Source organism: Mustela erminea, chromosome 6 (assembly GCF_009829155.1).
Source record: "Mustela erminea isolate mMusErm1 chromosome 6, mMusErm1.Pri, whole genome shotgun sequence".
NCBI classification, from domain to species: Eukaryota; Metazoa; Chordata; class Mammalia; order Carnivora; family Mustelidae; genus Mustela; species Mustela erminea.
The window spans coordinates 92,918,843-92,945,043 of NC_045619.1; the positions used below are offsets into that span (position 1 = coordinate 92,918,843).

Below are 26,201 nucleotides of genomic sequence, written 5' to 3' on the forward strand. Positions count from 1 at the left end.
ATAAAATCTTAAAAAAAAAATTTACTGAAATCTCTACACCCAAAGTGGGGCTTGAACTCACAACCCCAAGATCAAGAGTCACACACAGTTCTGACTGAGCCAGCCAGTTGCCCCAAATGTTGTATTTTTATATAACCCACTAATGATTTCCCAACTCTAACATAACATAAAATACAGTAAAAAACAAACAAACAAAAACATATGGGGAAAAACAATGAGAGATGAGGACACTTAGTAAATGTAGATTACTCTAACTATAGGACAATTATTATTTTTATTTTATTTACTTAAGTAATCTCTACAAATGTTGGACTCGAACTCATAACCTCAAGATCAAGATTTGAATGTTAAAAAAAAGAGTTACATGCTCTCCCAACTGAGCCAGCCAGGTGCTCTAAACTATGGGGAAAATGAAAGGAACAAGAATAGGTTGCAGCACCTGAGTGGCTCAGTGGATTAAGCTTCTGACTTCGGCTCAGGTCATCATCTCAGGGTCCTGGGATTGAGCCCTCGGTTGAGCTCCTCCCTTGGAGGGGAGTCTGCTTGTCCCTCTCCCTCTCTGCCCCTCCCCATGCTTGTGTTCTCTCTGTCCATCTTTCTCTCAAATAAATATATATATATTAAAAAAAAAAAGCTGGAGGAGAACCTAGATTTCAGGGAGAGTGCTTCTGTTTGTTTTACTTATATGTATGTTTTTTATATTTATTTTTTAAAGATTTTATTTATTTATTTGACAGATCACAAGTAGGCAGAGAGAGGGAGAGGAGGAAGCAGGCTCCCCACTGAGCAGAGAGCCTGATGCGGGGCTCCATTCCAGGACCCTGGGATCATGACCTGAGCCGAAGGCAGAGGCTCTAACACACTGAGCCACCCAGGCGCCCCTGTTTTTATTTAAAAAAAAAAAAATTAGTCACCCAGGCGCCCCTGAATTCTCTTTTTAGCCCCAACAATTCATCTGTACATTCATCTTCCTAATGAATACCATTGTGAATGACACTTTTGTTTCTTCTAATCCTTATACCATTTCTTTCTTTTTCTTATTGGGCAATAAGATGTCCAATAAAATAGTTAACAGAACTTGTTACCTATTGGCCCTGTTTCCCTGATAAACTTTTTTTTTAAAGTCATTTCTACAACCAAGGTGGGGCTTGAACTCACCAGCGCTATATCAAGACTCCCAGCCTACAGACTGAGCCAGCCAGGAACCTCCCTGATAAGCTCTTTATCAGGTGTATCACCACGTTCCTTTTCTTGTCTGTTTTGCTTTGGGAAGGAAAAGGCATTTAATTTTATCAGATACTTTTTCTGCAATGAACAGGAAGATCAAATAGATTCCCTCTATTAATCTGTTGATGTGGTTAATTATGCATATTTTCCAATGTTAAAACATTCTAGCATCCTTCAGATATATTCTACTTGGTCATAAATATATGTTGTTTTTTTTTTAAAGATTTTATTTATTTATTTGACAGACAGAGATCACAACTAGGCAGAGAGACAGGCAGAGAGAGAGAGGAGGAAGCAGGCTCCCTGCAGAGCAGAGAGCCTGATGCGGGGCTTGATTCCAGGACCCTGGGATCATGACCTGAGCCGCAGGCAGAGGCTTTAACCCACTGAGCCACCCAGGCGCCCCTCTTTTTTTTTTTTTTTTTTTCTTTTTAAGTAATCTACACCCAACGTGGATCTCAAACTCATGACCCTAAGATTGAGAGTCTGATGACCAACTGAGCCAACCAGGAACTCCTGGTTTTAGTAATCTTTGACAATCATTGCTTAGATCAATTGTTTCACTAAGGGTTGCAGAGTAAGTGGTGCTCTTTTGTCATTACTTATTTCTTTATTATTTTGAATTCTTCTTTTAAAGGATTTTGCCTTATCAACTAGGGATAATGGTTCATATGGAAAAGATAGGCTATTTGATTTGTTTCTCTTGCTAATTTTCAGAATAAGTTGGTTCCATAATATCCTTTAAAGGTGCTCAGTTAGACTTTTAAAAACTTATAAATTTATGAATTTTAATAATTTTGATATGTTTACATAGTTGATAGTTTTTTAAAAAATTATTTTATTTTAATGCTCAAGTTGTCTTATCTTTAGACACTGAAAGTTCCATCAAGTTGACTCTTGAATCTTTTGACACAACCCTAGTAGTTTGTGGGGGTTTTTGATGGTTCACATTTTTTTATTTAAAATAAAAATACTTGGGGGCGCCTGGGTGGCTCAGTGGGTTAAGCCGCTGCCTTCGGCTCGGGTCATGATCTCAGGGTCCTGGAATGGAGCCCCGCATCGGGCTCTCTGCTCAGCGGGGAGCCTGCTTCCCTCTCTCTCTCTCTCTCTCTCTGCCAGCCTCTCTGCCTACCTGTGATCTCTCTCTGTCAAATAAATAAATAAAATCTTAAAAAAAAATAAAATAAAAAAATAAAATAAAAATACTTGGGGCATCTGGGTGGCTCAGTGGGTTAAGCCTCTGCCTTTGGCTCAGGTCATGACCTCAGGGTCCTGGGATTAAGCCTGGCATCATCGCATCATTGGGCTCTCTGCTTAGCAGGGAGCCTGCTTCCCCCTCTCTCTCTGCCTTCTTGTGATCTCTCTGTCAAATAAATAAATAAAATCTTTAAAAAAATGATTGAGATTTTCCAGTTTAATACAGAAAATGGTAGAGCTGGGTTTAAATTTCAAACTTCTGATCTTCCTAAATGCTATGCTTTGTTTTCCCTGTGTTTGCAAGAGGTTGCATGACCTATATTACCCAGGAGGTGGCAGTGTTATCTTAGTATTCATTGAGAATTCACTTACCCAGTGGATGTACTTAAATGAAGTGGAAATTGTATTCTTTCAGCTAATTCTTTTTTTTTTTTTAATTAACATATAATGTGTTATTTGTTTCAGGGGTACAGGCCTGTGATTTATCAGTTCTACATAATTCACAGCATTCACCATAGCATACACCCTCCCCACTGTCCATCACCGAGCCACCCCATCCCTCTCACCTCTTCATTCTTTCTGAGATTAAGAGTCTCTCATGGTTTGTCTCCCTCTCTGGTTTCGTCCCATTTCATTTTTTCCTCTCTTTCCTCATGATCCTCTGCCTTGTTTCTCAAATTCCGTATCAGTGAGATGATATAATTGTCTTTCTCTGATTGACTTATTTTCCTTAGTGTAATACCCTTTAGTTCCATCCATGTTGCTGCAAATGTTAAGATTTCACTTTTTCGATGGCTGCATAATATTCTGTGTGTGTGTGTGTGTGTGTGTGTATATCACATCTTGTTTATCCATTCATCTCTAGGTGGACATATAGGCTCTTTCCGTAGTTTGGGTATTGTGGACATTGCTGCTATAAACATTGGGGTCTTTCAGCTAATTCTTGAACATAAATTATGTTTTAATTTTAAATTAGCCAGATAAGCGTGCTTGGGTGGATTAGTTGGTTAAGTGTCTGACTTCGGCTGAGGTCATGATCTCGGGGTCCTGGGACTGAACCCTGCAACACTGGGGTCCCTGTCAGTGGGGAGTCTGCTTCTCTCTCTCCCTCTGCCCCTCTGCTGCTCTTTCTCTCAAATAGATAAAATCTTAAAAGAATAAATTAGCCAGGGTTTCCTGGGTGGCTCAGTGGGTTAAAGCCTCTGCCTTAGGCTCAGGTCATGATCCCAGGGTCCTGGGATCAAGCCCCACATCTGCTCAGCAGGGACCCTGCTTCCCTTCCTCTCTCTCTGCCTGCTTCTCTGCCTACTTGTGATCTCTGTCTGTCAAATAAATAAATAAAATATTTAAAAAAGAAAAAGAATAAATTAGCCAGATATTGTTATATGCTAGGGATATAGTAGTATACACCAAATGGTCCCAGTCCTCATCAAGCTTATGCTTCTGGTAAAACCTCCAAGTGACTAGTGTCCTTATAAATAATATAGATTGATTAAAAAAAAAAGACTTTATTTATTTATCTGACAGAGATCACAAGTAGGCAGAGAGGCAGGTGGGGGTGGGGTGGGGAGGAAGCAGGCTCCCTGCTGAGCAGAGAGCCCAATGTAGGGCTGGATCCCAGGACTCTAAGATCATGACCCAAGCCGAAGGCAGAGTCTTAACCCACTGAGCCACTGAGGCACCCCATGTAGATTGATATTTTAAGAACAATTTTTTATATTCAAATCTTATGTTTCATCTGAGTTTCAGGATATGATACAAGTTATCCCCAGAAGGAAAGCAGAATTCAAGCAAATTACTTTCCAAATATATAGTAAATCAGACCTTAAATAGAATCTCAAACACTTAATTAGCAGTACTTCCCAGCAACTGTAGGTTTTTTAAAAATTATTAAGCTTTGTATTTTAATTCCAGTGTAGTTAGCATACAGTGTTATAAAAAAATACAGTGTTATATTAGTTTCAGGTGTATAATATAGTGACTATACAATTCTTACACATTACTCAGTGCTCATCATATGTATATTCTTTAATCCACAGCACCTGTTTCTTTCCAACCCTCCTTCTACCTCCCCTCTGGTGGGTTATCGGTTGATGGCTATCGGTTTGTTCTCTATAGCTTAAGGAGTCTGATTTTGGTTTGTATGTGTCTCTCTCTCTCTTTTCTTTTTTTTTTTTTACTTTGCTCCTTTGTTTCTTTGATTTGACATATTAATGAAATCATATAGTATTTGTCTTTCTCTGACTGATTTATTTCCTTTAACATTTAAAAAAAAGATTTTATTTATTTGAGAGAGAGAACATGAGAGGGGGTAGGTCAGGGGCAAAAGCTGATTCCCTGCTGAGCAGGGAGCCTGATTTGATTCTGGACTTGATTCTGGGACTCCAGGATTGTGATATATGCCGCATGCAGTTGCTTAACCAACTGAGCCACCCAGGGGCCCCATTATTTCACTTAACATTATACTCACTAGCTCTCTCCATGTCATTGCAGATGGCAAAATTTCATTCTTCTTATGGCTGAATAATATTCCATTGTATATGCATACACCACATCTTCTCTTTATCCGTTCATCAGTCTATGGAAACTTAGGGCTTCTCCCATAATTTGACTATTGTGAGTAATGCTGCTGTAAACATAGGGGTGCATGCATCTCTTTGAATTGGTGTTTTGTATTTTTGGGGTAAATACCCAGTAGTGCAATCAGTAGATTGTAGGGTTGTTCTAATTTTTTACTTTTTTTTTTTTTTAAGATTTTATTTATTTATTTGACAGAGATCACAAGTAGGCAGAGAGGCAGGCAGAGAGAGAGGAGGAAGCAGGCTCCCTGCAGAGCAGAGAACCCGATGGGGACTCCATCCCAGGACCCTGGGATCATGACCTGAGCTGAAGGCAGAGGCTTTAACCCACTGAGCCACCCAGGCGCCCCTATTTTTTAACTTTTTGAATAACATCCATATTCTTTCACAGTGGCTGTACCAGTTTGCATTACCACCAACTGCACGAGGGTTCCTATTTCTTCACATCCTCATCAACACTTATTCCTTGAGTTTTTTATTTTAGCCATTCTGACAGGTATAAGGTGATATGTCAGTGTGATTTTGATTTGCATTTTCCTAATGATTAGTGATATTGAGCATCTTTTCGTATATCTATCCAACAGCTGTAGTTTTCTACAAATCTTGTTGTTTCCATTATAAGCGTAGTCCTAGAAATATTGTCCATTATGCAATTTAATAATAGGCCAAAGTATTGTTCATCACTGCTACTTGACATAAAGAGCTGGTTTGAGGAGAATAGTTGAACTTTCACTTCTGGAACCATAGGATTATTCCTTTTTTACTTTTGACCCCAAAATAGATCTCTGGGTTTTTTGTTGTTGTTGTTGTGTGTGTGTGTTTTTTTTTAAGATTTTATTTATTTGTCAGAGAGAGAGAGGGAGAGTACAAGCAGGGGGAGCAATAGGCAGAAGGAGAAGCAGGTTCAGTGCTGTGCAGGGAGCCCAGTGTGGGACTCCATCCTAGGACGCAGGGGATCATGACCTGAGCTGAAGGCCAGCACTTAACCAACTGAGCCACCCAGGCGCCCTCCCCAAATTTATTATTTAAATTCTTCATCAGAATTTTTATTTTTATTTTTTAATTAATTTTTTTTTTAAGTAGGCACCATACCCAAGTGGGTGCCTGAATTCATGACCCTGAGATCAAGAGTCTCATGCTCCACAGACTGAGCCATCCAGGGTCCCCATCAGAATTTTTAATTTTATAGACAAATCAGATTGGTATGGAAAGGAATTTGTTGTTGTTGTTTTTAAAGATTTTATTTATTTATTTGAGAGAGAGATCACAAGTAGAGAAGCAGGGGGAAGCAGGCTCCCCACCGAGCAGAGAGCCCGATGCGGGGCTGGATCCCAGGACCCCAGGATCATGACCTGAGCTGAAGGCAGAGGCTTTAACCTACTGAGCCACCCAGGAGCCCCGGTATAGAAAGGAATTTTTTTTTTTTTTAAATATTTTTACTTATTTAACAGACCACAAGTAGGCAGAGAGGCAGGCAGAGAGAGAGGGGGAAACAGGCTCCCTGCCAAGCAGAGAGCCTGATCCAGGGCTCGATTTCAGGACCTTGAGATCACGACCCGAGCCGAAGGCAGGGGCTTAACCCACTGAGCCACCCAGGTGTCCCTAGAAAGGAATTTGAATTGAGAAACAGAAAGTGTGGATTCTGGTGTCAATTATGCCATTGTTTGACTGCCACGATCTTTGCAAGTGAGTTTACCTCTTTAGTTTTTTGGGTTTTTTTTTTTTTTAAGATTTTATTTATTTGAGAGGGAGGAAAGAGAGCAGGGGGGAGCAGCAGAGGGAGAGGGCAAGCAGACTCTATGATGAGCATGGAGCCTGTTTGGGTGCTCAATCTCAGGATCCCGAGATCATGACCTAAGCTGAAATCAAGAGTCAGACTCTCAACTGCGCTGCTCTGGCACCCTTCTAAGTTTTTTTTTTCCTCTGAAATTGAGAGAGGAGAAAGGAAAGGAACTATGCAGTTAATTAGTATTCTGAATCTGTATCATCCTCACAGTTTCACACTTTTTTTTTTTTTAAATTTTATTTATTTATTTGACAGACAGAGGTCACAAGTAGACAGAGAGGCAGGCAGGGGCAGTGGGGGAAGCAGGCTCCCCGCTGAACAGAGAGCCGGATGTGGGGCTCGATCCCAGGACCCTGAGATCATGACCTGAGCCGAAGGCAGAGGCTCAACCCACTGAGCCACCCAGGCACCCCAGTTTCACACTTTTTGCAGTGTTAGATTTAACTATATGAAATTGCCAATATTGATCTGTTTGAAGACATTCGTATTTGACCTAAAGAAACAACCATTTCATTTGTTCAGCCTAATTGTTGAATTCAGTTGTGGGGATCATCTGAGTTATTTATTTTAAGGATAGCTGAGGCCAAGTAAGATTAATGTGTCAGGTGCAAAGGAAATATACATTTAGAGGATATAATATTACCATGTAATCAATGTAGTTCATTCTGGGTATACATAGAATCCAGTCTAGTCAATTTTTTCTATATTATGCTAATTTTCTGGCCCAGTGATTCTAGATGATTTGACTCCTGTATTTATTTAGTGTCTGGCAAAGGAAAAGTGTACTTGAAAATTTGGTAGGATATTCCCTATAGTAATTTTTGGCCAAAACTACCTGTTGCTGTAGGAGAGGAGAATGTACTATAAGCACTGATATTGAATCTGAGGTAAATAATTCTTCAAAGTTGTCTTTTTCCCTGTTTTCCAGTGGACTGACTCAAGGAGTTAAGAAGCCAGACTTCCCCAATTTCTAGTTTAAAGGCAATTTTGTCATTCCATCCTCTGTCAGAAGGGGGTGAAGGTAAACTTTTCTTTGTTGTTTGATTCAGCTCCTTAAGTTTTCCTTCTTTTTTTTTTTTAATAATTTATTTATTTAATTGACAGAGAGAGATCACAAGTAGGCAAAGAGGCAGGCAGAGAGAGAGGGGGAAGCACCCAATGTGGGGCTCGATCCCAGGACCCTGAGATCATGACCTGAGCCGAAGGCAGAGGCTTAACCTACTGAGCCACCCAGGTGCCCCTTAAGTTTTCCTTCTTAAGACAGCTGTTGTGTTGGGGTGCCTGGGGTTTAGTCATTAAGCGTCTGCCAAGGTCCTGGGATCGAGCCTCAAGCCTCACATTGGGCTTCCGGCTCGGCCAGAACCCTGCTTCCTCCTCTCCCACTCTGCTTGTGTTCCCCTCTCTCACTGTGTCTCTCTCTATCAAATAAATAAATAAAATCTTAAAAAAAAAAAAAAAAGGAAGGTGATGTGTTAAATAACTCTTTGTTTTACTTCTTCCTGAGGTATTACCTCATCTTTTTACCATGAAATAAATTAAACTTTTTGGTATCTTTCCATTTTCTAGTCTCTGAGCACATAAGTTAATCAAGGGGAGGAAAGATAATCCACAGGAGACTACTAACAGCAACAGGGGGAAAAGGATCCTTGGCCCTAATATACCTTGTTCAGGTTTCTGAACCAAACTCAGAGTTTTTCTAGCAAACTGTCCCTGTCTCCCTGCTTTCATATGCATGTTCTCCATCACCCTGGCTCCAGGTGAATATCTTTCACAGGGCCTAGCACATCTGCAGATGATAGGTTCTTTTGAATTCTCTACCCTGATGTGGAGGGCTTGATAGTTGCATGCAAACATCTTTCAGTATACGAATCACATTGGATCTAGCCCTAGATCCTTTACTTGAGACACTTATTTCAAAGTTTGTTTTTCTGGAGAAATAAAAAAATGAGGCTATATTGAATCAGAGGTGCAAATGTCTCTTTCCAAGACAAATCTCTAATAACTCCCATTTTACTTTTTCTCCTCAGAATAACTTTTGAGTGCTGGGCCCATGAGAATCAAGAATTGGAGAGGCATTGAGTAGATCTTGAAAAATGTGGGCCATATAATTGGCAAAGCAGGTGGGTATGGGTGTGAAATACACTGAAGAAATAGGATTCTTCCTCCTCTCCTTTGTCTCCTGAGTCTAACCATGGAACTCTATTATTGCATTCTCTATCACTTCCACAAAATTCCATAACCTTCTTTTAAAAAATACTTACCAGAGTAAAGGATGTAGTTTACAGTCTTGTTAGTGCCATTTGACATAATTAGCCTTTAGCATCAGTTCATAAACCTACGTCATTTTTACTTCTGTGGCCCTGAGAAGACAGACTATAAAAACCTAGGGTTTTGTATTAGCTCACATAAAATAGCATTTATTTAATTGGATTCTTCTTTATCTTCCTTCTATTTGATAGATTGTCTACTTTTACTTTATTTTTATATATTTTAAAGATTTTATTTTTAAGTAGTCTCTATACCTGGTGTGGAGCTTAAACTTACAACCCCCCCAGATCAAAAATTGCATGCTCTATTGACTGAGCCAGCCAGGTTCCCCCACTCCCCTTCCTTTCCCTTCCCTTCCCTTCAGTAAAAGTCTTAAATGTTTATTTTATTTAGTAGGCAGAGAGAGAGGGGAAGCAGGCTCCCTGCTGAGCAGAGAGCCCGATGCGGGACTTGATCCCAGGACCCTGGGATCATGACCCGAGCTGAAAGCAGAGGCTTTAACCCACTGAGCCACCCAGGTGTCCCAAGATTGTATTTTTTTTTTTTTTTAAGTAATCTCTGCACCCAACATGGGGCTCAAACTTGTAACACCAGTATCAAGAGTCATGCTCCACCGACTGAACCAGTCAGGTATCCCTGAAAACTTTTTTTTTTTTAAGATTTTATTTATGTATTTGCCAGAGAAAGAGAGAGCACAAGCAGAGGGAGAAGCAGACTTCCTGCTGAGCAAGGAGCCTGGTGTGGAACTTCATTCCAGGACCCAGGGATCATGACCTGAGCCAAAGGCAGATGCTTATCCCACTGAGCCATCCAGCCGTCCCCTGAAAATGTCAATTAAATCAATATCCTCAAATTGATTGTAATACCAGTATTTTCCCAGATCATATGAACATGAAATTCATTTGGATTTAGTTTCTATTTTTGAAAATTTTTATGAATACTAAATATATGTGAGTGCCATTTTTTATCCCCCCCCTTTTTTGGGAGAGCTTCTTCGATGTGGCCTCTTTTCTACCTTTAGTTGTAAAACTTATTCTGCCAGTCTTCAGGACAATTTCTGGGGTACTTTGGATGATTTGATAATTATCTAGTTGCATTTGTGGGATGAGTGAGGCTTGGGTCTTCTTACTCTGCCACCATCTTCCATTCTCCTGATACTGTCTACTTTTAGAGAAGAGAAATGGTATTAAATCTTAGAATGGTTGAAAATCCTTTTTTTTCCCCTTTTCTTTTTTCTGGATCTATTTCTATTTCTTAGAGTAATAGGACTCTAGAGAAATGGGAGCTAGGTGTCATATCTAGTAAGGTTTGATGCTGTATTATTTTGTTTCTTTTTTTGGTAGGGATAAGAGATGTTCTACCAATTTCCAGATCAAAGTTAGGAATTTTTGAATGATCAGATTGTTAGCTTATACAATATAGAGAAAGAAAAAAAGTTGGATGGATGATTCCTGAAACTTCTTTTTTGTTTGTTTGTGGATTTTTTTTTTTTAGTATTTTATTTATTTGACAGAGAGAGAAATCACATGTAGGCAGAGAGGCAGGCAAAGAGAGGGGGAAGCAGGTTCCCTGCTGAGCAGAGAGCCAGATGGAGGGCTCAATCCCAAGACACTGAGATCATGACCTGAGCCAAAGGCAGAGACTTAACCCACTGAGCCACCCAGGCTTCCTGATTCCTGAAACTTCTTATCCAGTATTTCCCATTAGAGTTTAGCCTGCCTAGTCCTAGTATCTTTTGAATGTAATTAAGATACTAGTTTTTTGAAATATTCACTTCACATCATCCAATCTGGATTATACAGTACCCACAAAGTATACACACTGGGAGATAGTAGAGTAGTTAGTCATAATGGAGCTAATATCTATTGAGTGTTCACCAAGTGCTGAAGACTTTCCTCAGGGCTCTTTTTTTTTTTTTTTTTTTTTAAGATTTTATGTATTTATTTGACAGAGATCACAAGTAGGCAGAGAGGCAGGTGGGCGAGGTGGGGGGAGAAGCAGGCTTGCCGCCCATCAGAGAGCCCGACGTGGGGCTCGATCCCAGGACCCTGGGATCATGACGGGAGCCGAAGGCAGAGGCTTTAACCCTACTGAGCCACCCAGGCGCCCTTTTCTCACGGCTTTATATGTATTGTCCCCTTTCACTACAGTTTTAGGAAAGAGATACTCTTTATTTATCCTGTCTTATAGGTGAGAAAACATTCAGACATGTGAGGTGATTTTCTGTGTCACTAGTTTGTGACAGAACTGAACTAGAACTTAGATTTGATTCCAAAGACTAATGAAGTAGGTATTATCTCCATTTTGCAAATGAGTGATTTAGGGATGTTAAGTACCTTGATGTAAAGTCACATAAGTAATAATGATGGTGTCAGCATTTGAATTCATGGGCTGTGTCTCTCTAAGACTCATGGTTTTAACTATTTTAGATTTTATTTTTTTAAAGATTTATTTATTTTATTTGAGAGTTAGAGAGCATCAGAGGCAGAGGGAGAGAGAATCTCAAGCAGACCCCATACTCAGAACCCAAGTTGGAGGTGGGGGGGTTGGGCCACCTCCAACTTGGGTTGGAGGTGAGCCAAAACCAAGAGTCAGGTGCTTGACTGACTGTGTCACCCAGGGGACCCTATTTTAAATTCTAAAATATCATTGAGCATTAAGGAGTAAAGGAGGAGAACAAAACACCTTGAGAATGTTAGAATTTTTTAAAAAATTAAAATAGGTTGACTGGCTTTATAAATTCCATTTTAAATCAGGTGTTACTGATCAAGATTTTTGTACCACATTGTTAAGCTAAGGGAGGAGAAATCAACCAAGGGCCTAACTGGCAAGGATATTTTGGCATATAATGAATGAGAATCTCTGAGGGCAGAAAAGGGACTTTAAAAAAATACAGTAGCACTGAGAGATGCCTTTAGTAATTTATTTATTGCATTTGGCCACTGTTCTTCCAGTCTCTGTTATAGTTCCCACATTGAGGCTGTTCCCACCCTTCCTGTGTCCCTTGAGCTGAGCAGGCACTTCCTGTCCTGTTGGAAATGAAAGTTAGAAATTGGGGGCTGTGTGTGGTATGCGAGTATTTACTCTGCTGATAGTTAGTCCTGTCTGTAGCATTATCCTAGCAAAAAGGTGGCCTGAAAACTAGAAGGGAGAAGGGAGCTTCATTTAAGGGAGGGTTTGGGCTTAAGGTTTGTTGGAGCAACAACCCTGCAGACAAGGTTAATTTGTGTTTTGACAGAACATCTATGATGGCACAAGGTGACCTGAAGAAGGGATTTGAAGGCTTTGATTTTACATCACTGTTCCATTTGGATTGGTAGGAATTACTGGGTATCATTCTTGAATTTTTGGTTTCCTACAAGTTTCTTATTAAAGCTACTTTTACAGGCCATCACTTTGAAACTGTTTGAGGTGAGTGTTGTCTCAACTGTGTTAGATTCTTCTTCCCTAAGAACTTTGTATTTTCTTTTCTGTGAAGCATATGCTTTTAAAAGTAATTTTTTTCCTACAGCTCAGAGACACTTGAAGCAAACATTCCAACTCCGAACTTCAGTTTGAGCATAAATTCCACGTTTGGTGAGTAATCTTAATTGTTTGAGCTTCATGCACCTTGATGACAGAAAATGGTGGGATAAAGAGTCAAACAAGATAGTTTCGAGTTGTTGAAGAAACTGCTAGGTAGGCAGTTTTATCTGGTAAAGCTGAGGGGAAAGAAAAGAAACCACCAGACACCAAATTTCATGACATAGTCCAGTTTGGTAATTCCTTCTCAAGTATGAAATCATGCCTGGGGGAATCTGAAAAGGAGTGAGAGGCTGAGCCCAACAGCATGACCCAAGAGGAATGAGGAATAAAACTATCCAAGGATCTGAAACTAGTTACTTCCCATACTCTGTCTCTGCTCTTTGGCCTGCTCTTCTGTTTGTTCTTTCTTCCTGCATGAAGATCACTCTAAGTATATAGTGTGGGAAATGTCCTGAGCTCATCTCACATATTTGTTCTTAGTATAGTTGTCCTCACGTGTTCTCTGGGGCAGTGTGTCCCAGTGGTCCCTTTAAAAATCAAGCTTCTAAATCTTATAGCTCTAAGGAAAAAAAAAAAAAAAAAAAAAGGAAAAAAAATCCTTAGTGTCTTTTAGGAGGGAATCAGAACCTGTTCTTACTGGAAAAGGGATGGAGTTGAAACAGGTAGACCTAAGAACTTTTCATTTTGCTTTAACTACCAAGACTGAAAATAAAATAACATCTGGGGCATTAGGACCCAGTGGAAGTGCCTCATTCAGACTCTTGGTTAACTTCTCTCAGTGACGTAAACAAGCAGCCCTAGCTCATTCTCTACCCGCCCCCCCCCATCCCTCTCCCTCTTGCTCCTTTTCTCCCCCTTTCTCCTCCCCCTCCCTTTTCCCTCTCATTTTCTCTTTCCCCCTCTCTTCCCCCTCCCTTTCCCTCTCCCTCTTCTCTCTCTCAGCTCCCTTATATTAAAGAGAAAATGCTGCTATCAGTGACTTCCAGGCCTGGGATTTCGACTTTTGGCTATAACAAGAACAACAAGAAGGTAGGGAAAAGTGCTTTTTGGAATCCAGCGACTTCCTTTCCTGGGGATCCGGGAGTGCCCTTGGCTTTAACATTCCTAGTTAGAGGGGATAGGAATTCCTCTCTCCACTCAGTGCCTCTCCCTTTCCACCACTTCTTTCGACATCTTTTCTCACCTGGTTTTGAAGTTCCAGCAGTTTATAGTCCCTGCCTGTGAGGCTGGAGAAGGCAGGGGTATTAAAAACAAATCAAGCTTGTAAGTTTGTATCTTTGTGAAATGAAGTTAGTTTGACTTCCTGCTGATATAGCCAGTCTCCACTGGGATAATATGTCATCTCAAACCCTGGTCTCCTGCTCACTCCCTCCAAGGTTATTTTTATCTTTTTGATGAGCTGTTTCTTCACTCCCCACCCCTTCCTTTCTACCCACTTCACCAGCATTATCAGGTACCTGAAATATATAGTCTGTGAAATCACGACAGCTTCATCAAGAACTGGATATATACTCTTCTAGACTAGGTAGAGACCCTGTCCCACCCAGCCCCAAGGGAAGGAGTCCTAAGAGAGAACATACCTTGGAATTAAGGCAGCAGTCTCTGATTCTTTGGGTTCTGCTGCTGAGCTGGTGCTTGGACCTCTGGTGATGGCCAGGCCCAGCAGGGATCCTCAGAGTCTTTGTGATTAACCTGCAGATGCCAGAGAATTGTGGTATGCTTGGAAGCATGGGCAGTTTAACAAGAGGTGGACAGTCATGCCCACATTCAACAGAGAATATCCTTGGCAGTTTCTTGGCATTTCAGGGCACACAGTGGTGATTAGGAAGAACTTCATGGTGTAGGAGAAAGACCCTTTACCCTCTCTTCTGTTATGTAGCTGTTCTTTGAAGAAAAAAGATGCCATGGATGTGTAGGGATCTTTTACCCATCTGATGGAGCATTGGAGGGTTTGGGAAGGATTCCTGGTGCTTTCTCATATATCTAAAGATATTGTTATAGGTAATTTAAACCTAGTGTCTGATCAAGGCAGTGGATAAATATTTAGACCCAAAACACTTAGTAGCAATTTGTAATGGTATTCATTCTGTTTATATCCTTAAGAAATATGGGTCCATATATGATTGTTAGTTATCAATAATACACATACATATATGAATATATAATTTTGATAGAAGAATATATTTTTAAGATTTTATTTTAGATAAGGAGCCCACGAGTGGGGGGGGGGTCACTGAGGGAGAGGGATTGGTGCTCGATAGGGTGCTTGACGTGGGGCTCCTTTCTAGGACCCTGAGATCATGACCCAAACCGAAGGCAGACATTTAACCAACTGAAAAACCCAGGCACTAGGTGACTGGATATTTCATTTGTTTTTATTCTTTTCAAAATTTATATAGTACTATATGAAACTTTCCCCAGTTTTTTTCCTCCAAGTCTCTCAGGTTACCCAGACCCATTAAAATAAACTAAAAATAAATTCTAAAAGTTAGGTTTTTTTCCTCTTAAGGGCTTCACGTATTCAGTGCTATCTAAAATCTTCTCTTACCTTTCTTTACTCCCTTTCCATCTTGTAGTGTAGGAAGCATTTAACCAGCTTCTAAATCTGGGATACCGTAGGGGATAAAGAGGTATAATTGTGGACTAGGATTCAGATCTCATATCTCTTCTGATAACTTGTAAGGTTTGAGAAGCAATCGAGAATCGTGTGGGTTTTTACAGGTCAGTGTTATGACAACATCACTTTGTGGCTGTGTATATGACTCGCGTATGTACATATAGGTTGGTGAATATTGGGTATATTTAAAGCATTACGACATTGCTCTGTGTTTGTGTTGACATGTAGTACTTAATGTGTTTGTTTCTCTTTTAGGAAGAGTGTTTAGGGACGCCTGGGTGGCTCAGTTGGTTGGACGGCTGCCCTTGGCTCAGGTCATGATCCTGGAGTCCGAGGATCGAGTCCCGCATCGGGCTCCCAGCTCCACAGGGAGTCTGCTTCTCTCTCTGACCTTCTCCTCGCTCATGTTCTCTCTCACTGTCTCTCTCTCAAATAAATAAATAAAATCTTTAAAAAAAAAAAAAAAGGAAGAGTGTTTAGATGGATTTGTTCATGCAATTTGTAAATTTCTACATTCAAGATTACTTTTTCACACTCTTTTAAAAGATTTTATACTTGAGAGAGAGGCAAGCGTGCAGGTGTGCACGTTTGTAGAGGGCAGAGGAACAGAGCGAGAGGGAGAAAGAGTCTCAAGCAGACTCTGCCCTGAGTGTGGAGCCCATTGCAGGGCTTGATCCCATTATCCTGAGATCAAGACCTGAGTCAAAACTAAGAGTCAGCTGCTAACCAGCTGTGCCACCCAGGCACCCCCAAGCTTACATTTTTTTAAAAAGATTTCATTCATTTACTTGACAGGCAGAGATCACAGGTAGGCAGAGAGGCAGGTAGAGAGAGACAGGGGGAAGCAGGCTGCCTGCTGAGCAGAGAGCCCGATGTGGGACTCGATCCCAGGACCCTGAGATCATGACCTGAGCTGACAGCAGAGACTTAACCCACTGAGCCACCCAGATGCCCCAACCAAGGTTACATTTTAAAGTAACTTTTGTTTTTAGTAGTAAATTTAAGACATGCTTACTAAAAAAAAGTAAGTATAAAGGTGTATATAAAATAAAAAGTTAAGTCTTCCTTTCTTGTCCTAAAGTTCCTTTCCCAAATCCTACCCTCATGGAAAATAACTGGTAGCAATTTGGTGTACATATCCTACCAGACTTTTCTATGACAAGGTTAAGTTTTAACGTTGTTGTTGGCTTGTCATTTATATTAAGTTTCTCAAGTAGAGAAAGTTTCTCAAGTAGATCAAGTCTATGCGATGAAGTTCTTTGACCTGTCCAAAATGTTTAAAACACTGAAAGAACAATCAAAATTTAAACTTTTAAAAAATACAAATTCTCAATATCTGCTTTAACTGTCATTATGTATTACAAAAATCTAGGTATAATAGATTTGTAGATCTGTTTTCTTTTTCTTTTTTTAATTTTATTTATTTATTTGACGGAGATCACAAGTAGGCAGAGAGACAGGCAGAGAGAGGAGGAAGCAGGCTCCCTGCCCAGCAGAGAGACCAACATGGGGCTTGATCCCAGGACCCTGGGATCACGACCTGAGCCCAAGGCAGAGGCTTTATACCCACTGAGCCACCCAGGCGCCCGAGATCTGCTTTCTTGAAGGAGGATTTTTACATCATAATTTATTGTAGTCATTACTTCTAGTTTGTGGAGTAGAAATAATTGCCAGGGAGCTCAGAAGAACTATTTGCATACCACTGTTGTGACTTTTTTGAAAGTGTTAATTTTATTTACTTGACTTTAAAAAGTAGGATTGGGGGCGCCTGGGTGGCTCAGTGGGTTAAGCCACTGCCTTCGGCTCAGGTCATGATCTCAGGGTCCTGGGATCGAGTCCCGCATCGGGCTTTCTGCTCAGCGGGGAGCCTGCTTCCCTCTCTCTCTCTGCCTGCCTCTCCATCTACTTGTGATTTCTCTCTGTCAAATAAATAAATAAAATCTTAAAAAAAAATAAAATAAAAAGTAGGATTGTTTTATTCGGAAGCATATTTGTATACTTCACTTGTCAGGGAAGTTGTTACCTGAGGAGTCCATGACATAGTTTTCTTACTGTTTTTCATTGTGGTAAATGCAGGAATACAACCAACGAATATATAATTCCTAATAAAGGCAGATTCTTTCTCAAGATATAGTGTTGAATATCTATTCTTTTCTTGGAATTAAAAATAGTCACAGAAAGGGGGAATATGGATTTCAAAGACTGATTCTGAAACACAATGTAGTGCATGTTTTAAAAACATCTGTTTAAATGGGCTTCAATTACTCTTTGGTTCATTTTTTAAAAATTGAAAAGTAAAAGAATCAGAGTTCTAGGGTCTCAACACTTCAGTGTTTGAAAGAGTTGCCTTGGTAGAGAGACTTGAGTGTAGGTGAAATTGAAAGAGGAAATGTTTGGAACTGAAGGAATCTCAGACTTGTAAAGGGCCTAACCACGCCTTCCCTGACATCATCTTCCTGGCATGTGTTATTATAATTTAACTCCTCAGAGCATCAACAACTATTTCCTGTGGAAAAAAAAAAGAGAGATTGTGTTTAACTTGGGATAATTTGCCTTGCCTAACCTACTTTGCATAAATTTCTATTTCCTCTTGATCTTAACAGACTTAAGAGCAATACGAGGAGGGGGTTGGAAGCAGTGATGGATGGGAGTGGAACTAACTGGTGGGCCCTGTCAGAACTTCACTCTGAGAAGCAGGAGTTACCTGAAAGTTTTTAGTATTTACTTAGGAGAGAAGAAAGTGGGAAGCAATGCTATAAGCTTTTATGCTTATAACAGGGAAGGATGATTTTTCTGTGTCTACTACACTTTCAGCTAGTTTCCATCAAATCAAACTTTATTAAAACTGAGGACTAAGGACTTTTAGGTTTAACATCTCTTGACTGGGGGCAGCTATTTTGTTGTCCATAATAAAGTTGACTCAGTTGGTTAAAGTTTAGTGGTAGCGTCTTTCCTTTGATCCTTCCTTTTACCTTTTGAGCCCTACCAAACTAATTTATGCACTCATTACTGATTATCTTTACTACTGTAATAAGTATCCCACATGATCTCCTTGCCTCCTGGTTCTCCTGGCCTTGCCCCTGACCCCCAGATAACTTTAAAGGATTTTTTTTTAAAGACTTTTTGTTTATTTATGAGAGTGAGTGAGGAGCAAACACACAAGAGCAGGGGCAGAAGCAGAGGGAGAGGGACAAGCCTAGCTGTGCTTTGCAGGGAGCCTGCCCTGGGGCTGGATCTCTGCATCCTGAGATCACGATGTGAACCCAAAGCAGGAGTTGGTCCCTTAACTGACTGAGCCAACTAGTAACTCCTCCTCCCCCCTCCACCCAGTAACTTTATATTTGCTGCCATGACAGTCTTCCAGCATCCCAGCAGTAAGTCTAGTACTGAGCATTTCTTGTATAAAAATCTTTAATGGCTATATATTAGCAGTAAGTCTAGTACTGAGCATTTCTTGTATAAAAATCTTTAATGGCTATATATTACCTGCTAAACAAAGCCAAAATCCTAACCCAATACCCACTATTTATCCAGCCTTTTTTTTTAATTTGAAAAATATTTATTTTTATTTTTTAAAAGATTTTATTTATTTCACACACACACAGAGAGAGAGTGAGATAGAGAACAAGCAGGTGAGTGGCAGGCAGAAGGAGAGGGAGAAGCAAGTTCCCCACTGAGCTGGGAGCTGTATGTGATACGGGGCCCAATCCGAGGACTCTGGGATCATGACCTGAGACAAAGGCAGATAGGTGTTTAACTGACTGAGCCACGTAGGTACCCCTTAATTTTTATTTTCAATTTTTTTAAAGTAGGCTCCATGCCCAGTGTGGAGCCTGTTGGAGGTCTTGACCTCACCACCCTGAGATCAAGACCTGAGTTGAGATTGAGAGTCAGACTTAACCAACTGAGCCACCCAGGTGCTCCTATCCAGCCTTTCCTTATCTTCCGCACCTACCCCCACCTCCCCCACCCCAACCCCGCCCTTGATTCCGTTACCTTCACTCTGCTTTATGCAGTTGTTTTTACCGGCAATTTTCTGGATATACCCTTGGATTACTGGTTTATATTTCTAACTCCATAAGAAAATATGCTGTAAGAAGGATACAGACAAGAAACAGGATGACATAAAGTATAGATTAAGAGGTCAGATGGAATTATAATGTGGATGTACAAACCATAGAGTTTTATCCTGGAAGATGAGGACTGAAGAGTAGCCATTGATTTTTTTTTTTTTCTTAATTTTTTTTTTTTTTTTAGATTTTATTTATTTGGGGGTGCCTGGGTGGCTTAGTGGGTTGAAGCCTCTGCCTTCAGCCCAGGTCATGATCCCAGGGTCCTGGGATCGAGCCCCGCATCGGGCTCTCCGCTCAGCAGGGAGCCTGCTTCCCTCTCTCTCTGCCTGCCTCTCTGCCTACTTGTGATCTCTCTCTCCGTCAAATAAATAAAGTCTTTTTTTTTTCCCTCTCTCTCTGCCTGCCTCTCTGCCTACTTGTGATCTCTCTCTCTGTCAAATGAATAAATAAAATCTTAAAAAAAAAAGATTTTATTTATTTGACGGAGAGAGAGATCACAAGTAGGCAGAGAGGCAGGCAGAAAGAGAGGGAAGCAGGCTCCCTGCTGAGCAGAGCTGGATGTGGGACTCGATCCCAGGATCCTGAGATCATGACCTGAGCCGAAGGCAGAGGCTTAAACCACTGAGCCACTCAGGCACCCTTAATTTTATTTTTTATAAGATTTATTTATGAGAGAGAGAGTGGGGGGGGGCAGAGGGAGAAGAAGGAAACAATCTCCAACAGACTCCCTGCTGAACACAAGGCCCATTTGGGGCTTGATCCCATGACCTGGGCCGAAATCAAGAGTCAGACGCTCAACTGACTGAGCCACCCAGGCACCCCAGTACCCATTGGTTTTTGTCACTGCAGAGGTGGTTGGCACTTCTGACAAGCAATTTCAGAGTGGGGAGCAGAAGTGAGGTTGTAGTGGGTTGATGATTGTAAGAAAGTAATGAAGTATACATGGTATGTAAAGACTGATCTTTTAAGAACGATAAGATGGAGAGCAGAACCCAATTAATAAATGGGCAAAAGATATGAACAAGTATTTCTTCTAAGAAGATCTGTAAATATCCATGAAAAAGGTGCTCAGCATCATTAGCCATCAAGGAAATGCAAATCAAAAAACCACAGTGAGATACCACTTCACACCCACTAGGTTGCCTATGATCAAAAAGACAGGTAATAACATGGAGTAACTGAACTCTTCATACACTGTGGGAATGTAAAATGGTGCGACTGCTTTGGAAAACAGTTCGGCTGTTCTTAAAAGGTTAAACCAGTCAGGGCGCCTCGGTGGCTCAGTGGGCTAGGGTTTCGGCTTCTGACTTCAGCTCAAGTCATGGTCTGGGAGGGGGGTTCTGGGATCCAGCCCTGCCTCGGGCTCCTGACTCAGTGGGGAGTCTGCTTGTCCCCCCTGCTCCTGCTCCTCCTCTTGCTCTCTTTCTTTCAAATAAATAAAAAATTAAAATTTTTTAAAAAGGTTAAAAACGGTCCTAGGTATATACCCAAGAGAAATTAAAACATGCCCACACAAAAACCTGTGCACCTCTGTTTATAGCAACATTATGGTAGAATAATAGCAAATAAGTGGAAACATCCCAGATACCCACCAACTGATGAATGGATAAATAAAATGTATGTACCCATATAATGGAAGTTTTGGAATTTTATTCATCAATAAGATGGAATAGAATACTGATACATTCTACAAAATGGATGAACCTTGAGAAACATTATGCTAGGTCAAAGATGCCCCTCACGAAGCCCACATATTTTAGGCTTCCATTTATATGAAATGTCTGGAGTAGGGGCGCCTGAGTGGCTCAGTGGGTTAAGCCTCTGCCTTTGGCCCAGGTCATGATTTCAGGGTCCTGGGATTGAGCCCCATATCAGGCTCTCTGCTCAGCAGGGAGCCTACTCTCCCACCCCGCCCTCTCCCTGCCGCCTGCCTCTCTGCCTACTACTTGTCATCTCTGTCTGTCAAATAAATAATCTTAAAAAAAACAAAAAAAGGAAATGTCTGGAATAGGCAAATCTATGAAGATAGCAAATTAGTGGTTGCCTAGGTCTGGGGGAGAAGGGGATGGTTGGGGGAAAATGGGGAGTGACTTGTAATGGGTACTGGGTTTCTTTTTGGGGTAATGGAAATGTTCTAAAATTAATTGTGATAATGGCTGTGAAACTGTGATCTAAATGCCACTGAATTTATACTCTAAGTGGGATAATTATGTGGTATGTAAATTATATATCAATAAAGTTGTTATTTTAAAAAGATGGGGAAAAAAAAGATGGGGAACAGAGAAGTGAGAGAAAGGCAGAAAGAGGATGGGGTGATATTGAGAGAATTTTCTTAATGAAAATGGGAGCCAAAATGTAAAAAGAATTATGGTGAGTTACTTGATACTTATTTTCCAAATATATATGTTCCTATTCTTGTCCTTCTTCTCTCTGATGCTTTTGTTTTTGTTGTGCCTCAAGTATTCAGCCTCTCTGATCCTTTGTGGTTGTTGCCATACCTTCCTTTTGGAATGGCCTTTCTGTTTGTTCCCTGCACCCACATTCATTAAACAGCTCGGGGGCTAAAGCACGATTGTGGCTCTTCAGTAGCTCACAGTTCAAACCCTCTTGGGAGATCCTGTCTAACCCTCAAGTTCAGCTGAAATGTTACCTCTATCAAGCTTCTAATTCCTCTACCTCCCAGCCCTCAAGAAGACTTTTCCTGAGCCTCTATAATATTTTGTATTTCATATATGACTGTTTATATAATTTTGCGTTGTTTTGGAATCAGGTGATTGTCTTATTTTCATTGGAATATAAACTCTGTAAAGGTAAGACAATGGCATTCAGTTTGTTATCCTCCAAAACACCTGATAACAGCTTCTTAACCATACCTAGTAGATACTGAAAAGTATGTATTTCTAATAATGTAATTAAGCTGATGTTAGGCATTAAATTAAAGTTAAATGAAGGAAGGCAGCATTGTATATTCTATACAAAACATGAAATAAGGAGTTAGACCTGAATTTAATTGTGACTTTGGTCAATTATGAGCTGTGTGGCTAGTTGCGAGTTTCTTAGGCTCTCTGACCTTGAGTTCTTCATCTTAAAGTACAGGTATACTTTATTGGTTATTTTGAAAATCAGTAATATTTGATAATATTTATAATCATGCATGAGCATGTGTAAATGGGCTATTTTCTTTTCTTTCTATTTTTAAAGTAAGCCCTCACCTAACATGGGGCATGAATAGGACCCCAAGATTAAGAGTCGCATGTTCTACTGACTTGATCCAGCCAGGTGCCCCAACTGTTATTTCTTTTATCAAAAAAAGCCTTTTTTCTTTTTTCTTGATGGCATTTCTTCCCCCAGCTGCTGTCCCATTTCTCTTCTTCCCTTTACAGTAAAATATCTTGAAAGAGTTGTTTATTCAAGAGTTGTATATACATTCTCTCATTTATTTCCTTGCATTTTTCTTTTATTATTTATTTCCTTATTTATTTATTTATTTTTAAAGATTTTATTTATTTGACAGAGATCACAAGTAGGCAGAGCAGCAGGCAGAGAGAAAGGGGGAAGCAGTCTCCCTGCTGAGCAGAGAGCCTGATATTGGGCTCGATCCCAAGACCCTGGGATCATGATCCTAGCGGAAGTCAGAGGCTCAACCCACGAAGCCACCCAGGAGCCCCATTATTTATTTATTTAAAAGATTCTATTTATTTATTTGACAGAGAGAGAGCGCGCGCACAAGCATGGGGCGGGCAGCTGGAAAAGGGAGAGGGAGAAGTTAAAGGCAAGATCCCAGTGCCCTTGGATCATGACCTGAGCCAAAGGCAGACACTTAAACAACTGAGCCACCCGGGCGCCCCTCTTTTATTATCTTTAATATATCACTTGATAATGCAAAAGATTACGTGCAATTATAAAGTATAATAATAAGAGGAATACCTGTAAATCCACCTTTCAACTCAAGAACTAAAGTAATTTCCTATAAATTGCATATACTTACGAGTTTCTCCCTGTTCCTTTCCCTACCTCCCTTCTAGAGGTAACCACTCTCCTAAATTTTATATTTATCATTCTGTTGCTTTTTAAAAAACACAGTTAAAAATCATGTTAATCTGCTTATTTACATTGTCCTAAGTGCTTTATGTATATGGTTGTACAATATATGCATATTATATCATTTAATCCTTATAACAATTTCATCATCATCATCCCTATTTATAGATGATCCCTATTTATACAGATTAGAAAAAAATGAAGTATAGAGAGTTTAATAATCACATTACTAGTGAATGGCCCAGTTAGGAGTTCAACTCAGAGAGTCTGGCTCCTAGTCTATGTTCTCAACCACTACCATACTGCCTTATTGCAATTCATAGTCTTCTGGCCTCCCCCCCCCCAATTCTGTATTATATTTTCATGATCTATGTTCTATATAGCTACGATTTATTCATTTTTCAATGCTGTATGGTATTTCATTTTGCAAATATACTGTAATTTATCCATTCTCTTGCCAGTGATTTTTGGCTTGTTTTCAGGTTTGTGTGTCCTATTACTAACATTGCTGCACTGAACATTCTCATATTTGTAGTACATTGGTGTAAGAATTTCTCTTGTGTTTGTACTTAGTTGGATTGCTGAGTCATAAGGTATGTGAATATTCACCTTAAAGAGGTAGTGCTAAATTGCTTTCCACCAAGTGTACCAGATTTCTTCCTCTCCACATTGTATAAAATTTACTGTGTATTCACATCCTCTCTACTTGTTCATTTCTCTTAAACCTAATCTAATTAGGCTTTTACTCCTACCACTCCACCGGAATTGCTCTTAGAAAGGTCTGCAGTGACTTTCATGTTCTTGAATGGTCAGTTCATATCCTCATCTTATTTAATTTGTTGTCAAAACACTTGATACAATTGATCATGCTATTCCTCGAAACACTTTCTTCGTTTGTTTTATAGAACACCACATTCTCCTGTCCCTTTACTACCTGTGGCCTCGCCTCTTAAAACTCCTTTGCTTGGAGAGCCTGGGTGGCTCAGTGGGGGTCATAATCCCAGGGTCCTGGGATGGAGCCCTGCATCAGGCTCTCTGCTCAGCAGGGAGCGTGCTTCCCTCCCTCTCTCTCTGCCTGCCTCTCTGCCTATTTGTGATCTCTCTCTGTCAAATAAATAAACAAAATCTTTAAAATAAACAAAAAACTCCTTTGCTTGTTCCTCTTTATTCTCCTCCTCTTTAAATCTTACAGTTCTCCGGGATTCAGTCCTTGAATTTCTTTTCTTTTCTTCTTCTTAAAATTTAATTTAGAACATGGGGGGGGGTTAAGGGGGTAGGAGAAGAATGAATGAAACAAGATGGGATTGGGAGGGAGACAAACCATAAGTGACTCTTTTTCTTTTAATTTTTTATTTTTTATAAACATATAATGTATTTTTATCCCCAGTCTCATAAGTGACTCTTAATCTCACAAAACAAACTGAGGGTTGCTGGGGGGGAGGGGGTTATGGAAAAGGTGATTGGGTTATGGACATTGGGGAGGGTATGTGCTATGGTGAGTGCTGTGAAGTGTGTAAACCTGGCGATTTACAGACCTGTACCCCTGGGGATAAAAATACATTATATGTTTATAAAAAATAAAAAAATGTAAATTGAAAAAAAAATTTAATTTAGAGGCGCCTGGGTCGCTCAGTGGGTTAGGGCCTGTGCCTTTGGCTTGGGTCTTGGTCTTGGGGTCCTGGGATGGAGCCCCGCATTGGACTCTCTGCTCGGTGGGGAGCCTGCTTCCTTCCCCCCTCTCTGCCTGCCTCTCTGCCTACTTGTGATCTCTGTCAAAAGAATAAATAAACTCTTTAAAAAAATTAATTTAGAGGTGCCTGGGTGGCTTAGTCCTTAAGTGTCTGCCTTAGGCTTGGGTCGTGATCCCAGGGTACTGAGATTGAGCCCCATGTCAGGCTCCTGCTCAATGGAAAATCTGTTTCTCCTTCTCCCTCTCCCTCTGCTTGTGTTTCCTCTCTTGCTCTCTCTGTGTCAAATAAATAAAAAATCTTTAAATATATATATATACATATATATATATATATAAAATTTAATTTTTTTGAGAGAGTATGCATGCAGGTGCATGTGTGCCCATAGGAGGAGTGGCAGGGAAGAGTAGAGGGAGAGACTTTTAAGCAGACACCATGGTCCTGACACAGGGCTCGATCATATAACCCTGAGATCATGATCTGAGCTGAAATCAAGAGTGGGATGCTTAGGGGCACCTGGTTGCTCAGTGGGTTAAAGCCTCTGCCTTCAGCTCAGATCATGATCCCAGGGTCCTGGGATCAAGCCCCAGTATCGGGCTCTCTGCTCAGCCGGGAGCCTGCTTCCTCCTCTCTCTGCCTGCTTCTCTGCCTACTTGTGATCTCTGTCTGTCAAATAAATAAAATCTTAAAAAAAAAAAAAGAGTGGGATGCTTAATCTGCTGAGTCACCTAGGTACCCCTTGAGTTTCTTGTCTCTCTTTACTTCTCCCTTCATAACTTTATGCAGTCTCATAGCTTTAAATATCACCCATATCACGGGAACTCTAAAATTATATTTCTGACCTAGACTGCCTTTTGGCATACCAAATTCGTATATCTATTGTCACCCTTAACATCTCCATTTAGATGTTTATTGAACATTTCAAATTTAACATGGCTAAAACAGAGCTCCTGCCTGTTTTCTACCTTCCCACCAAACTGTCTTCAGTATCTTCTCTGTCTCCGTAAATGGTAACTTCATTTTCCCAGGTGCTCAGCCAAAAAGTTTGACTTATACTTGACTTCTCTTTTTCTCATAGAGCCTCATGTCTAATAGTGTAATACTCATACGTATTGTGTTGGACTGTTAGTACTTAATACCTGGTACACCATAAATGATCATTAAGGTTAGCAGTTATAACAAACTACCTGTGAAAATAGG

The 26,201-nt window shown here is 40.4% G+C and overlaps 1 protein-coding gene across 6 annotated transcripts in view; it reads left to right on the forward strand.

The window, feature by feature from the left end:
* Positions 1-12,045: 12,045 nt before the first annotated feature.
* The window catches only part of RBMS2 (RNA binding motif single stranded interacting protein 2), a 74,519-nt gene continuing 60,363 nt past the window's right edge, over positions 12,046-26,201 (forward strand). For 2 of the 6 annotated variants that reach the window (XM_032348682.1, XM_032348686.1), the window contains exons 1-3: positions 12,133-12,468; positions 12,569-12,633; positions 13,525-13,611. In XM_032348682.1, coding sequence (XP_032204573.1) covers positions 13,546-13,611 — 66 coding nt within the window. In that variant the 5' untranslated portion in view covers positions 12,133-12,468; positions 12,569-12,633; positions 13,525-13,545. The other 4 variants (XM_032348684.1, XM_032348687.1, XM_032348688.1 and 1 more) reach the window with 4 other exon arrangements.